Source organism: Danio rerio, chromosome 12 (genome assembly GCF_049306965.1).
Source record: "Danio rerio strain Tuebingen ecotype United States chromosome 12, GRCz12tu, whole genome shotgun sequence".
NCBI lineage: Eukaryota > Metazoa > Chordata > Actinopteri > Cypriniformes > Danionidae > Danio > Danio rerio.
In genome coordinates, this window is record NC_133187.1 from 4,410,589 (window position 1) to 4,426,706 (window position 16,118).

General features: G+C 33.4%; 1 protein-coding gene across 4 annotated transcripts; it reads right to left on the reverse strand.

Annotated features, from left to right (window-relative positions):
* Nucleotides 1-668: 668 nt before the first annotated feature.
* Nucleotides 669-15,293, reverse strand: zgc:92040. Of its 4 annotated transcripts, none has more exons than XM_017358445.3 (12): nucleotides 15,215-15,293; nucleotides 14,574-14,607; nucleotides 14,198-14,460; nucleotides 12,630-12,820; nucleotides 9,940-10,066; nucleotides 9,483-9,554; nucleotides 8,474-8,554; nucleotides 8,258-8,401; nucleotides 5,091-5,257; nucleotides 4,195-4,305; nucleotides 3,845-3,933; nucleotides 669-2,024 (listed from the first exon to the last, which is right to left on the reverse strand). In XM_017358445.3, exons 3-12 carry the CDS (start codon nucleotides 14,438-14,440, stop codon nucleotides 1,792-1,794), a joined length of 1,458 nt encoding a protein of 485 aa, XP_017213934.1. In that variant the 5' UTR covers nucleotides 14,441-14,460; nucleotides 14,574-14,607; nucleotides 15,215-15,293; the 3' UTR covers nucleotides 669-1,791. The 4 variants fall into 4 exon arrangements, with proteins under 4 accessions (XP_017213934.1, XP_009304672.1, XP_021335726.1 ...); XM_009306397.4 differs by having other exon boundaries at nucleotides 14,570-14,607; XM_021480051.2 differs by lacking the exon at nucleotides 14,574-14,607.
* Between the last annotated feature and the right edge of the window lie 825 nt (nucleotides 15,294-16,118).

Sequence of the window (16,118 nt, forward strand, 5' to 3'; positions counted from 1 at the left end):
ATAGCTGGTTTTGGCTGGGCTCCCAGCCTGCTAGGCTGGTCAAGCTGGTTTTAGCTGGTCATCTCCCAGCCTAACTAGCTAAGACCAGGCTGGAAATGGCTGGAAACCAGCCTGGAAGTGGCCAAAACCCCTCTAAAACCAGCCTGGTTGACCAGCTAAAACCAGCCAACCAGCCTAGGCTGGTTTAAGCTGGATTTTTCAGCAGGGTTGTCAAGTACTTGGGTAATAGTTCAATTGCAGGTTCAATTGCTTTTGCAGATGCTTAATTTTTTAACATCTAGGAAAAAACACTTTGTCAGGCAACCACAACCAATGGCTTTCTTACAATACATGTATCTCCAAATCATAATGATAAAACATTTAACATGACAGTGACGATGAAAAAAAAAAAGTAATATCTTTTCTGACTCAAAAACCACCAGCTCTGAACATATGAGGTGATTTCAGGTTTGAATGACATTTGCTCATGGTCAGGTGTTGACAGTGGGTGTGTTAGAGGAACAGTCATTAAAGTGCAGGTGATAATTACCACGGACCCATTTCCCCACCTCCATTCATTTCTCTTTCCTCCTTTTCCATTTGGTGCTGGACAAAGAGCGGGTTTAAAATAAGGTTAGAAAAACAGCAGCACAGAAAAAGAGTGCTGAGAAAAGACACTCCACATGATGGAACATTGGTTGAATATATTTTATTTTCATCTTCTACAGTAGTTGTGAGAAGTAAAATTAAAGCCACTTTAAATGAATGACCACAGATTAGATATATATTTTGAAACGTCATGTATTCCTGTGATCCAAAGCAGAATTTTCAGCTTCATTACTTCAGTTACTCCTTCAGAAAGCAGTCTAATATGCTGATTTGGTGCTCAGTTATTTTCAGTACTCAAATATTATTATTAATAAAGGTTCATTATTAATAAAGCTGCATTCCAATGGGTTATCTAACAGTGACATTAATATTGTTTTTAATCTAGAGCTATATACAGTTGAAGTCAGAATTATTAGCCCCCTTTAAATTTTTTTCTTCTTTTTAAAATATTTTCCAAATGATGTTTAACAGAGCAAGGAAATTTTCACAGTATGTCTGATAATATTTTTTATTCTGGAGAAAGTCTTATCTGTTTTATTTCGGCTAGAATAAAAGCAGTTTTAAATTTTTTAAAATCCATTTTAAGGTCAAAATTATTAGCCCCTTGAAGCTATATTTTTTCCTGATAGGCTACAAAACAAACCATCATTATACAATAACTTGCCTAATTACCCTAACCTGCCCAGTTAACCTAGTTAACCTAGTTAAGCCTTTAAATGTCACATTAAGCTGTATAGAAGTGTCTTGAAAAATATCTAGACAAATATTATTTACGGTCATCATGGCAAAGATAAAATAAATCAGTTATAAGAGTTATTAAAACTATTATGTTTAGAAATGTGCTGAAAAAAATCTGCTCTCCGTTAAACAGAAATTGGGGAAAAAATAAACAAGGGGCTAATAATTCAAGGGGGCTAATAATTCTGACTTCAACTGTATAATACACAAGCATTTCTAATGTCAAAATAAACTTTTATTTTGAAATTACATGATTTGTGATTAATCTTTGCCCAGCACTAATAACTTACAAGGACAAACTTGTTAATGTGCATTGATGACCTGTGCATAAAAAAGTTAATTTGAGATAATCCCATCCTCCCAATGAATGTCCACTAGCAGGCGCTGTTTTCCATCTTCCAGTGACCTTACAGGACATTTCTCCATTGTTCTGTCGACAAATACATGATCATTCAGGCTCAAGCATTAAAAGTCTTTTCCCACTTGCCCCTTAGTTTGATTTCCAGCGCAGTTTCTCTTTGTGGATCTGCTGATCTTTTCTTTGAGTCTGCGGTGGAGCTCCTGTCTGAGCAGATCTCTCTCCTTCCGGATCCCCTGGAGGACGGTGCGGTTCTCCTGAGCTCGTCGCACCAGATACGGCAGCGTGTCGTCCACCGATCCGTACGGCACTGACTTATACACTGAGAAACCATGCTGAGCTGAGAACACAACAGTAATATATTTAGCCCTGAACATACATAATTCGTGTTGTTACAGAAGTATTTTATCCGTTCATTTTTCCCTTAGAAAATTTTAAAGTACAGATGAAATCAAAATGAATCAAATTGATTTTGTAGCTCACATTGCTAGTTTTGTGGTGAACAATTTATCTGTGCATGACTCTGAGAAAAAAAAAATCTTAAACTGAAATCTGAAAATGCACTTCCTGAGTTAAATTAGATCATGTCTGTTTGAGGTATAGAGTGGGGGAACTATGATGTCACCTTGTAGGCTAATCAGCTGCTAGCATAAAACTGGTTCCCTCGATAAAATCCCGATAGGATTTTCCCATAGGCTTCTCGAAGATTGCAAATAATAAGCTCTGGGTTCAACACTGTTCATTACACTTACACGTTTTGTTCAGCCGGATAATCCTCACACGAAAATACAACGTTAAGCACGTTTGGATCTTAATCCTAATCAAACACACCTGAACAAGCTAATCAAGGTCTTACTAGGTATACTTGAAACACCCAGGCAGGTGAGTTAAGGCAAGTTGGAGCAAAACCCTGCACGAATATCGGCCCTCCAGGACCAGGATTGGTGACCCCTGTCCTAGGTACTGCATCACAATACGGAAAAAAAAAAAGGTTGCAGCTTCTGGTTTATGCTGACTTTAAAAGGTCTATCTTAGATATTCGTAAGCCATGAATCAAACTGAACACCATCGAGATGAATCAAATACAAACTTTTAGATTTAAATTGAAAAATATATAAAAATCAGACAAAGATGGCGCAATACTGTAAACTAAGCATATTTAAAGGGATAGTTCATCCAAAAATGAAAGTTTACTCTCTATTTTCTCTCTCACATGGTTTCAAAAGTTTCTTTTTTTCTGTTGAACACAAAATAAGTTGTTTCTGAAAAATTTTGGAAACCTGTAACCATTGACTTCCATAGTAGGAAAAACAAATACTAAGGAAGTCAATGGTTACAGGTTTTCAACATTTTTCTAAATTTTTACTTTTGATTTCAAACAGAAGAAAGAAACTCAAACAGGTTTTTGACGAGGGAAGAGTGAGTAAATGACGCCATTTTTATTTCATTTTTCAAACTATCCCTTTAATGAGGAAAAGAACTACAATCCCATGATGCTTTGTGAATGACTTAATTAAATAAAACATTAGAGAGACATCTAAGACTATTTTAGTTGCTAAAGGGGATACAGCTACGTCCAGAATTAAAGAGAAGTATTAATATTATTCATTAAATTACCCATTAAAGTATTTTAAAGTATGTCTACCCCTAACTCTAAACCCAACCTTCACAGTACTGTTAAAATAGTAACTTTGCAGGTTTGTGACAAGAGTGAGTAAATAATGACGTTAACTTTTTCTTTTTCATTTTTCCAAAATATCCCATGATGCATTGCGAATGAGTTCATTAAATTAAAATTATGGAGACGTCTAAAACTATTGATGTTTGTTGCATTACATTTATAGAATATTAGATTTTAGTTGTTTAAAATATTGAAGTATTTAAATGTTTAAAGTTTCGTGATTATGTCAATCACATTGCCTCCTAGGAGTAGGTGGAGCTAAAAAACAAAATAAACAGTGTTAGTGCGATTTACTCGCTGCAACTCTGATTGGTGGATTTGCTGTAGAGCGCCATATGTAATGTAGTTATTCAGCTTTAAATAAGTACATTTAAAATTAGCACATCTGTCTTTAATGGTTCATGGTTTACTGTTAAAATGAAGTAAGCTTTTGGTGCAAATGAATGTTTTTTTAGTTCTGCAACTCTGAGATTTCTTACCTAGAGTTAGAGAGACATGGTCACACATGCCCAACAGCTGACCAAAACACACTGAGTTTCCATCTCTGTGAAGTCCAAGCTCTGCCATACTGAAACACACAAATAACCCTCACTCATCTTTATACTAATGATTATACTAGAAGAATAAGCAACAGATAATTATTTTTTAATTAATAAAATAAAATAATGTAATGTAATATAATGCATTATTTTACATTTATCTTCTTATATAAATACTTATATACTCTTTTTACCTTGTACGCTGTCTTTTTGTTCAGCCTAGTGCTCAACTATTGCTGTTTATTTGTGATTTATAAGTAAATAAATAAAATATAAATGAAAATATTTACTGCGTCACAGCCCGTCTGACTGATTCTTCATTGTGAGTGGCAACAATCATCATGTATCGCTCTGGTTTCTCTGCAATCAGCTTCAACATGAGCTCTAGACATCCGTTATAGCTGCAAATAAATCAAGACTTGAATGAAAAATTATGGATTTGACATTTCTCGTTTTGGTAAACTAGAAAAAAATCAGACGCACAATAAAAGGGAACCTCTTAAACTTGACATCCTCTAATTTAAGAGGAAGCATCTGGACTCATCTGGAATTATTATTATTCTTCATCTTGAATAGTGTTTTTTTAATTTATTTTTTTACTATAATTATTATTATTTGTATTGTATTTAATTTCTTTTTACACCTATGATATTATAGTATATATTGGTCAAGATGTCGAGGTTGTATTTTTTATTTTGTTAAGTGTTTTGTTTTGTTTAGAGTATGCACATATACATTGATCAAGCTTTCAGCATTCTTCAGTCTTTTGAAAATAAAATTGCATAATGGATTTTTTCATTGCATATACAAAATTACATAAAAAAACTGTCAAAAAATGTATTAAATGTGGCAAATTTTATACTGTATAATATAATCCTATAATATCGCTGAATGCATCTAAAACTACTTTTGCTTTAACTGAATGCATTTTAAATCTGAAACTATTTTAATCAACTTCTGCAGTGTTTTGAAGAAATAAAGTTCTAGTATAATGAAACCAGCATTATTGTGTTATTATTATTGCATTTAAAGTTTATATTTTTCAATATTTTTCATGTTTAAATACAATAATCTAAAACAATTTCAGTAAAATGCGTATATTTCAAAGTATATTTTAGTTAAGCAAAGTAATATTTTAGTTACTTTTTGCTCCTTATTTATTTGTCATTTACAATGAAAGAATCACCTGTCATTAGTATGCTCCCATGATTCGTGGATTGGATCTGTCCGTCCTTCTTTTTCAGCTAGTTTTCTTTCTTTGTCCATGTAAGCTCCTCTGACGAGTTTAACGCCGAAACAAAAACTCTGATTGATGGATGTCTGAACGGCATCAAGTAATAGATTTCTCGATTCCTGTAGGTGAAGAAATACAATGGAAGCCGTTAGCCATGTGATTTTGTTATACACAATTATACAATCAACAATTATACAGAATTACAATCAGAGAACATTCTAACAGTGTTGACAAAGTAACTTTTAAAAGTAATCCTTTACAATCTTGGGTTACTTCTTTAAAAAGTAACTGATGTTAGTTACTTTTTAAAGTAAGCAATGCATTATGTTACTTTTTACATTGCAGTTTTATCTGGGCTGAGTTTACTTATTTGTAACAATATTAGAAAATGCATATTTTTGACAGATGTAAGGCCTTTATACACCAATCAATGAAACATGAATAAACGTCAGGATGAAGGAAATGTAAAATCATGTCTGAAATCAGATTGATACTGAGATCGAATTGAGAACAACCCAGCAGTTCAAACTAAATGGACAGCATGAAAAATGATGAATGAAATTTCAACACTATTCAGCAATGTAATTTACATTTCAGTTTTTAGTCATTTAAAGAGATACACAATCTCTTTTAATGCAGGTGATAATACATGTTCACTTTTAAGCAGGAACTACAATATAGCTATAATTTTACATTAATATTTACAAATTATTTCTGTAAAAATAGCTAAACAAAATCGGAATACATTTGTTCAAAGCGTTTTTAGCATCACTGAATAGAGTTAATCATGTGAAGATCAAAGTGAGGATGTCAAATAAGAGCCTAGCATTTGAAGGCTAAATAAATGCACTGTAAATTATGCAATGTTTTCTGAACTACACTGTTAAACTTGTCTTGAAAACAAATACTAATTTTAATCATAATATACAGTCATTGTATGTTTATGTTTCCTAATCATACTTAGCGCATACATGATGGTTATGTCTTACCTGATGACGTCGCACAAATTCAAAATTGCCGCCTATTTTAGCTGTTTCTGTAACGGTTGCTCACGGTAGCACAGCGAGCGAATACTTTTAAAATTGTATCCCAGCTAACGTTATATCTATTTGGAAATGTGTGAGAAAACAACCAGCTTTTTCAGTGAACCTGCATTTCTCTGCATATCGTACTGGCTGTGAATGAGTCAAATACTATTGGGATTTGGACCTGTTTCATCAAATACCACGCATTTTGATGACACTAACGTTACAGCAGGCATCATGCCAATTGACTGAGGTAAGTCTTTCAAACAATACGCGAGTGATATTTTATATAAAGTTAGTTTAATTGTTCATCTGTGTTGTGTAGTTTGTTAAGGTGTAATTTAGTGTAGTTTAAATGCTAAAGTTAACATTTCTAAATGCCGTCCAGTCAACTGGTGTCAAGAACTAAGGGCAATGAAAACTGCAGCAGCCATCTTTTAAATTTCATAAAGATCAGCACCTCATCTCTGAAGAAAAGCCTGTCTTCAGAAATATAAGCCTGACATTGATTTAAACTGCTCATTCTGTCACTCTTCGGAGGAAGACTCTATTCATTTGTTCTGGCAGTGCTCCTTCACAGAGAGATTCTGGTCAGATTTGTTGATCTTTATTCAATCTTATATTATGAGTGACTTTTCCTTTTCTTTTAAAGTTATATTCTTTGGATTGTTTGATGGCTCTAAAGAAAACATAGAAAAAATATATGTAGTTAATTAGTGTATTCTATTAGCCAAGTTTCATATTCACAAACAGAAGTTTAGTGGCTCTACACCTTTTTTTTGATCTGTTCAAAATCGACCTAGACCAATATTTGGAAACTATCCAGCATTCTCTTCATCCAAAAGCAACAAAACGGTATCCTTATATTCTTCTTTTGTGTCTCTTTAAGGTGTAACTTTATTTCATCAGTTTTATTTTTGTTACCCTGGTGTTTATTTGTCTTCGTGTGTATTTCTGTGCATTTGTTTATTTATTTGTATTATTTGTCTCTATATATGTAATTGTATTTGATCGACCTCTTTAATAAAAAAAAACAACAACTCATCTCTGAAGACTCAAAACAAACTTAAATTAATAAACTTCATATTCACATCAAAGTCCTTTAGAGTGTATGCAGTATTTGCTTATCTGTACAAGTTTTTCAATCTAATTGAGGGAAAATGTTAAAATTGGCCTACTGTTAACTGTAATCGAAAGTAAATCCAGTAATTTATCTTGTAGTTATCCTGTTTACACTTCATACTCATCTGCATTTACTCCTGCAGTGTAAAAACTAGTTAAAATTAGTTACTTTACTAAATTAGTTACTATACTTAAAAAAGTAAGCCTTTTGTAACTTGGAACTGTTAACTTGATTTAACTTAATATTTATAAGTATGCACATAATTCATTTATTTAGTAATTTTTAAGAGGTTTACTCACTTTTTTTAAGTGAACTAATGGCTTTTTACAGAGTGGTTTCTCAACATGGGGGAGAGCTGTAAATGTGAAACCAAAGTAACTGTCTTCTCTAATTAGAAAAGAATAACTGCAACTAATGTACCCTTTTCACAAGACTGTTATTACGCATTTAATGGTCATCATAATCCTAAATCCTTAAAAGTTGTTAAAATTTTGATTAAAAAAATTGTATGAACAGGTATATGCATTTATGTATGTATTATATCATCTTTGCATAAAATTACAAAAAAATAAATAAATAAATTACCGCTTATGCGAGGTGTTTTTAATGCGGCATCTATGGGGCTTACTGGCTTAGAGTAAATTTGACGCTATTCTCTGCTCTGGCTCCTGTTATCAGACACTCTTTATTTTTTTTCCCTTTTTCTGAAAGTCTGCATAACACCATCGTGGCTTCTTTCCTTTATAATTTCAGCAAATAGGATTGTAAAAAAATATTTGTTGTACTCTGCCATTCACTGCGCTCTGTTTACCCAACTATACCGACCTAACTGCTTGAGAAGAGTCCGTATTTCTTCAAATGTTGAACTGAAATTTTTTTTCCTGAAATGCATGATTGTTTAAAAACAGGTTTGATTTCCACTATATGTTCCTAATGCCACCACTGAATAATGCAATGTAGATTTCGTCCACCTTCAGGTAGCACTGGTAGGTGTTCCAGATCCAGGCACTTTGTTGATTAAATTTCTTCATCATGGCCATCGTGATGAGTGACAGCGCGGGATTCATGTATGTGTACTCTGCATCCACCAGAACACGCACTTTATTAACACTCGCCTGAAAACATTCACAACGTTAACATTCATTCTGAACAACATTTTGCTAATTTGTGCAATTTAATTTTAGTACCTCTCCGATTTTGTTGAGCCTCCGAAGGCCAAATAGCAGGTGTGTGTTTTCACTCTCAGTTAGACCGGGAAACAAGACTTCCTATTGGTTAAAAAGAACGTCATTTAAAGAATATTAAAATTAAGGCAGGGTTGCCATGTCCAAGAAAAAATTCCAGCTCAGTATAGGCATGGGACGATAATCGTGTTTAAGGTATACCACGGTTTGGAAGTTAAGGTTTTAAAACCGTCAACATTTTCTGCTATACCGTTCCTAAGGTATGAGTAAAAGTTTTTTATTTAAATTTTTTTTTTTTAAAGGACAGCAGTATCCCCAGCAGAACAGATCGCCAAAGATGCCGTTTTAAATTGTAAAAAAATCTGAGTTTTTGAAACAAATGAAGGCAGCAGAAATCAATCATTCATTTGAATTATTTAGCTGATATGTTTACTGATCCAAAATATTTTAAATGTTTCTCAAAATAAAATATATTGTGTACAAAAGAGAAAAAAGTTTTGTTTTTTACCCAGACATTCAAAAAGAATATATTTTAGGGCAGTAATCTCAATACAGTGAAACCGTGATATTTTTATCCAAAGTTATCATACCGTCAGAAACTTATACCGGCCCATGCCTAGCTCAGTGACAAGTCAAAATGTAAAAATAGTCAATTTTTTTAACTCTAGGTAAGAAATCTCAGAGTTGCAGAAGAAAAAAAAAACATTCATTTTCACTGTAAGCAATCTTCATTTTAACAGTAACCCATGAACCATTAAAGACAGATGTGCTCACTTTAAACATAGTTGTTTAAAGGTGAAAAACTACATTACCCATGGTGCTCTATGGCAAATCCACTAATCAGTCAATTGCTAGATTTCGACAAATCGAAATGTTTACCATATCCTCTCTGATATTTTGTGGTAATACACATACTTGTAGATACAGATTATGTTTTTAAGTGCTGACTGACTGCACTCGCACACAGAAATGTCAATGTTTTTTTTACAGAAAATAAAAGATAATATTGTACCTCTCCATCCATGGCTTTGACAAGCAAGTTCAGATCATACAGTTCTGTTTTCAGCAGAGAGGTCAGCTTAACCTAAACAACAATAAATATTTATGAATGTTGCGAGTTCATATTTTAAAAAGAAAAATAAAGTGCATAAACAGTGCATAATTTCTTCTAAAGTAATTATAATTATTTAAAATGCTGCATTCATTCTAGCAAAAACACAAGTTTTGTGAAATATTACATTTTAAATTTTTTTTTCTATCTGAATATATTTAAAAATCTAATCCATTCATTATTAATTAATTTTCATATATCCATTACTCCAGTCATTTGTGTCCTTCAGAAGTCATTCTAATACACATATTTATTATATTCACTTCTTAATATTATCATTATCCCAAATTTTAGTTGGTAGCATATCAGAGAGAACATTAATCGTTATATATATTTGTTAGTATCAGATGAAACGCACACACAGTTCAGGGCTGACTAAAGCTGTGATCTTCAGCTGCATCATGGGATTGTTACTCCATCCATTACTGTGAGACATGAAGACACACTCCAGCATGGCCGACAGGTTATCGTCATATCGCTTTTCCCTGTGGATATAATGTTTGGCATGTTTTGCAACTCCAGCAACTGATACAAGAAAAATAGTGCAAAAAGAGCAAATTAAATCAAAGCATGTGTTGTTATAAGGCAATATCAAGTAATGAGTCTTGGAAAAGCATTATACAATAAGGTTTGAAATTAATGGGCACTCAAAAGCAAACAATGTCTGAGAAATTTATTTGCATACATGGGACATATATGTTTCTGGCATATATGTGGACATGTATGTTTCTGGCATATATATGGACATGTATGTTTCTGGCATATATGTGGACATGTATGTTTCTGGCAAATATGTGGACATATATGTTTCTGGCATATATGTGGACATGTATGTTTCTGGCAAATATGTGGACATGTATGTTTCTGGCATATATGTGGACATGTATGTTTCTGGCATATATGTGGACATGTATGTTTCTGGCATATATGTGGACATGTATGTTTCTGGCATATATGTGGACATGTATGTTTCTGGCATATATGTGGACATGTATGTTTCTGGCAAATATGTGGACATGTATGTTTCTGGCATATATGGACATAAATGTTTCTGGTATATATGTGGACATTTGTTTCTGACATATATGGACATATATGGACATATATGTTTGTGGCATATACTGTATGTGGACTTATATGTTTCTGGCATATATTAGGACATATATGTTTCTGACATATATGGATAAATATGTTTCTGGCATATATGTGGACATATATGTTTCTGGCATATATGTGGACATATATGTTTCTGGCATATATGTGGACATATATGTTTCTGACATATATGAAAATATATGTTTCTGGCATATATGTGGATTTATATGTTTCTGACATATATGGATAAATATGTTTCTGGCATATATGTGGACATATATGTTTCTGGCATAAATGTGGACATATATGTTTCTGGCATATATGTGGACATATATGTTTCTGGCATATATGTGGACATATATGTTTCTGGCATATATGTGGACATATATGTTTCTGGCATATATGTGGACATATATGTTTCTGGCATATATGTGGACATGTATGTTTCTGGCATAAATGTGGACATATATGTTTCTGGCATATATGTGGACATATATGTTTCTGGCATATATGTGGACATATATGTTTCTGGCATATATGTGGACATATATGTTTCTGGCATATATGTGGACATATATGTTTCTGGCATATATGTGGACATATATGTTTCTGACATATATGGATAAATATGTTTCTGGCATATATGTGGACATATATGTTTCTGGCATAAATGTGGACATATATGTTTCTGGCATAAATGTGGACATATATGTTTCTGGCATAAATGTGGACATATATGTTTCTGGCATAAATGTGGACATATATGTTTCTGGCATATATGTGGACATATATGTTTCTGGCATATATGTGGACATATATGTTTTTGGCATATATGTGGACATATATGTTTCTGACATATATGAAAATATATGTTTCTGGCATATATGTGGATATATATGTTTCTGACATATATGGATAAATATGTTTCTGGCATATATGTGGACATATATGTTTCTGGCATAAATGTGGACATATATGTTTCTGGCATATATGTGGACATATATGTTTCTGGCATATATGTGGACATATATGTTTCTGGCATATATGTGGACATATATGTTTCTGGCATATATGTGGACATATATGTTTCTGGCATATATGTGGACATATATGTTTCTGGCATATATGTGGACATATATGTTTCTGGCATATATGTGGACATATATGTTTCTGACATATATGAAAATATATGTTTCTGGCATATATGTGGACATGTATGTTTCTGACAAATATGAACATTTATGTTTTTTGGCATGCCTCTTTATTCTCTTTACTTGCCGATCGTGCATCAAATATTTAATAAATAAAAGTTAATATTAAAAAGTGATCAAAAATATTATTGGGAAAATGTGTTTTTTATTTATTTATACAGATATTAAATTTTAATCTTCTCTTTTTATTTGAAATCTTAATCTAAAATGTAATTATTTGCATCTAGTACTTTAATTTGTATTTATTCATTTTAATTAAATTGTGAATTTATCTAAATCTTTATTATGTCATACATTTTTTGAATATTAAGATAATAAAATATATATATATTATTAAGTATTACACCTTTTATCAATTTTATTTATTTTTATTTCTTTATACTATTTTTATTCATATTGTTACACATTCATTTTTTTCCATATTTTATTAAATAAACAGTTGAAATATTGACTTATTTAACATTTTTCAAAATGAGTTTTGGTGGAATCTCTAAATGTTTTGTTCTAGCCCCAGCAGGTTCCTGAACCTCTGGCAAAGTGTATTTGCACAGCTGAATACAAAGTGTTGCCACCTTGTGGACTAATATATTTGTTGAAAAAAAAAATACCCTAGCAGCCTTTTTGGGGGAATTTAAACCAGTCAGTTATGGCCATTAAAATAAAGGTTAGGCATGTAAACACAGATCCAAATCACCCCCACATCCTGTAATAATAAGTTGAAATCAGCAGTCTTGACTCTCACCCGGTGCTCTCCCCCAGGTCCTCTTCGATAGGAACTGCCAGCATTGGATGGAGGCCTAGAGAGCTCATCTTCTGCATGGAGTCTGCGATCTCTCCTTCTGTTTCTCCAGCCACAAACTGAGCGTAAACAGACGGACGGAGGACCATGCAGAAACAACGCTTTCCCAAAACCCTCCTCGAGAAAGACATCAGCTTCACACACCACACAACAACAACAACAGACATTAGTGGATGTTGATGTAAAATGTAGATCTAAAACATCAAGTAGAGTTATGATGGCATGTATTGTAATGATTTAAATAATACTACGACATATGTAGTCCAATCTAGGTGACGCAGTGGCACAGGAGGTAGTGCTGTCGCCTCACAGCAAGAAGGTAGCTGGTTCGAGCCTCAGCTGGGTCAGTTAGGAGTTTGCATGTTCTCCCTGGGTTCGCTTAGGTTGCTTCCGGGTGCTCTGGTTTCCCCCACAGTCCAAAGACATGTGGTACAGGTGAATTGGGTAGGCTAAATTGTCTGTAGTGTATGAATGTGAATGAGTGTGTGTGATTGTTTCCCAGAGATGGGTTGTGACTGGAACGGCATCCGCTGCGTAAAAACGTGCTGGATAAGTTGGCAGTTCATTCCGCTGTGGCAACCCCGGATTAATAAAGGGACTAAGCCGAAAAGAAAATGAATGAATGAATATGTAGTCCAATCTATAGAGACTAGTTCAAGTCTCTTAAGGAGTGAGAACAAATAATCCAAGTTAAAATCTGTAAAAAATCTGGGGCAAAGTTTGTGTTTAAAGTGTAAATAAAAAAATCATATCACAGCTAATAGGTTTGATAACAAATAATATATAAAATGTATTTCCCAGAGATGGGTTGCGGCTGGAACGGCATCCGCTGCGTAAAAACGTGCTGGATAAGTTGGCGGTTCATTCCGCTGTGGCAACCCCGGATTAATAAAGGGATTAAGCCAACAAGAAAATGAATGAATGAATATATAATGTATTAAGATTTATGTTTACAATGTTACTAGACTCATTTAGGGTTCAATAAAGTGTCCAAATGTAAAATTAGGGTACATCTTGCGTCTCCAAGAATTTATTATTTTTGAAATCGTTTAAGTTTATGATTATTTTAAGTTTTGTTGATTAACGATATAATACAAATATTTGTTTTATTTTATTTAAATAGTTAATTATTCATTTAGGCTTTGAACTTATCGGTGCCATTTTGGTGACTTGCTTTAAATTCAAATGAAATTGTGCTCTTTTCAAAAGAGGGCGGAGCTACAAATACCTATGTGTCAGCTAGTGGCAGATTCAAAAACAAGACTGATGTCCTATGCTAATGAGAGATGGTCACTTGTGGGCGGGGCTTTCACTCTCTGATGACATACAAAGTGAGAACGTCAATCAAAGTGTTTCTGCAGACTGTTTTCATTGAGTGTGATTATAAAAAAATATATTTATTTTTACCCTTAAAAACTGGTTATATTTACTCACTGTTGCAACACAACTGTGTTTAAACCCCTTTTTATAAGTGATTTTTGCATAATAGGTCACCTTTAACTGGTCCTCACCTTTCCGCAGTTGTTGACCAGCACAGGGAACGAGCAGAGCCTGAAGACACCGAGGGCCCGGATCAGCTCCCACAGACTCTTCACTCTGAACGCCTGAGGGTCCTCGAATCGCAGATACGCAGCCGGTGATGGGTTATTCAGCTCTCCACTACGCTTTGCTGCTGGGAACTGCGAGGCAGCCATGGTTTTGAGCCGTACACATATGAGACGACTCAACGCTGGAGGCCGGAGGAGAGAACACATCTCCACTGCTGGTATGAAGACTAAAACAAGATGTTTTTATCAAACTTTAACTGGTGAACCATCTGATCTAATCTGACGATGCTTATTCAGCACAGCTCATGTGATTATATGTATTTTAGCCACACATACAGACCAGAGCGATGTGGTTTTGACACACACAGTGACACCTGTAAGCGTAAATACGGATAAAAAAACAGAAAAGATCCTTGTTAGTGTGCAGCTCTGTGTAAATTATTTTTATAGTTAACTGAAACTAAAAGCATTTAAAAATGTGTTACTTGGAATAAAATCAGTGTCAACTGAATTATATATATTTAATTAAGTATGTTAAATATATATTATTATATGCTATATATTTCTATAAAGTAAGAAAAATTGCTAACACATTCATATCATGCAATTCTGACAGAAAAAAACATCTAAATTTTGACAAAAAGTAACTACAATTTAAATCCTAGATTTTTTTGCATTTTTACTCTGATTAAAAAATTATATTTAATAAATATTAAATGTCACTGATATTTGCTGACTAATGCAGCTTTTTGTGTGCAATTATGCTTTCACGACATGCAATTTTAGATGGAAAAAATGCAGAATTGTGAGAAACTTGCAATTGTAAGAATTTTTTCATTTAGTTTAAGAAAATGACAAAATACACAAAAACAATCAAAATAATAAATACTATAATCATTTCTCAACACTAAAAGTGAAGCAAATGAATCTTTCCAGAGAAACCTGATATTCTTCAGAACATTTGTAAACGATTTCACTCACGCTTAATAATGGTCAAACACACAGCAGATGCAGCTCCTGTGGGACGTGTCCAATGCAGATAACCACACAGCAGATGAATGGGGCAGAGAGAGGACCTGTCGGTTAATGACTGACATGTCTGAACTTTGGGACATTCGGGGTGAAGAGAGAGAGAGAGCGAGAGAGAGAGATTTGATTCCTCCTCCTTCTCTGTAAAATATAAAAGCATCAATACTCAATATTGTTTTAAACGCATGACTAGTTAGAATGACACTGCTTTACTTTAAAGTCACTCTGAAGCAACAGCAAAGCTAATTAGGATTAAGCATTGTGATGATTCATTAAATGAACAACTGCAGGATTTTTAGGATACATTCTTTTAAAAACGCAGAAAACTGATAAGTGAGGGAATGAAGCAGATGTCAGACTGACCTTGGATCTTGGGAAAGACACCGATACTGATGTGAAAAGACTTTGTCCTGAATAATCAATAATACTTACAAACAAGAGACACAAATTAACTGCAAACTAGAACAAAACATATACTGAAGTATTTTTCATGAATACTGTAGTGTTTTTAACACATTGCATCATAATTAACTGTTTACTAGTTACTATGATTATGCAGTAAACTGGTGTAAAGTACACTAAGTAATACTACAGTATGGTGCAGCTTTAATTAACAAGGAGTTGTAAATACTACAATATTTAAAGTATAATACACTTTACTAAATTCTTACAAGTGGGGAAGATTTGGCGTAAAAATGCAACTAACATTGATTCTAATATTAATATTAATGATTATGCCATCAACAATTTTCACTGTAATGAATAGGAAGTGTTGTATTTTTGTAAAAATCCTGACATCTGAGCATGCTGTGTTCCATTAGCTACGTCGTGTTTAATGATCACTTTGCTTTAAATG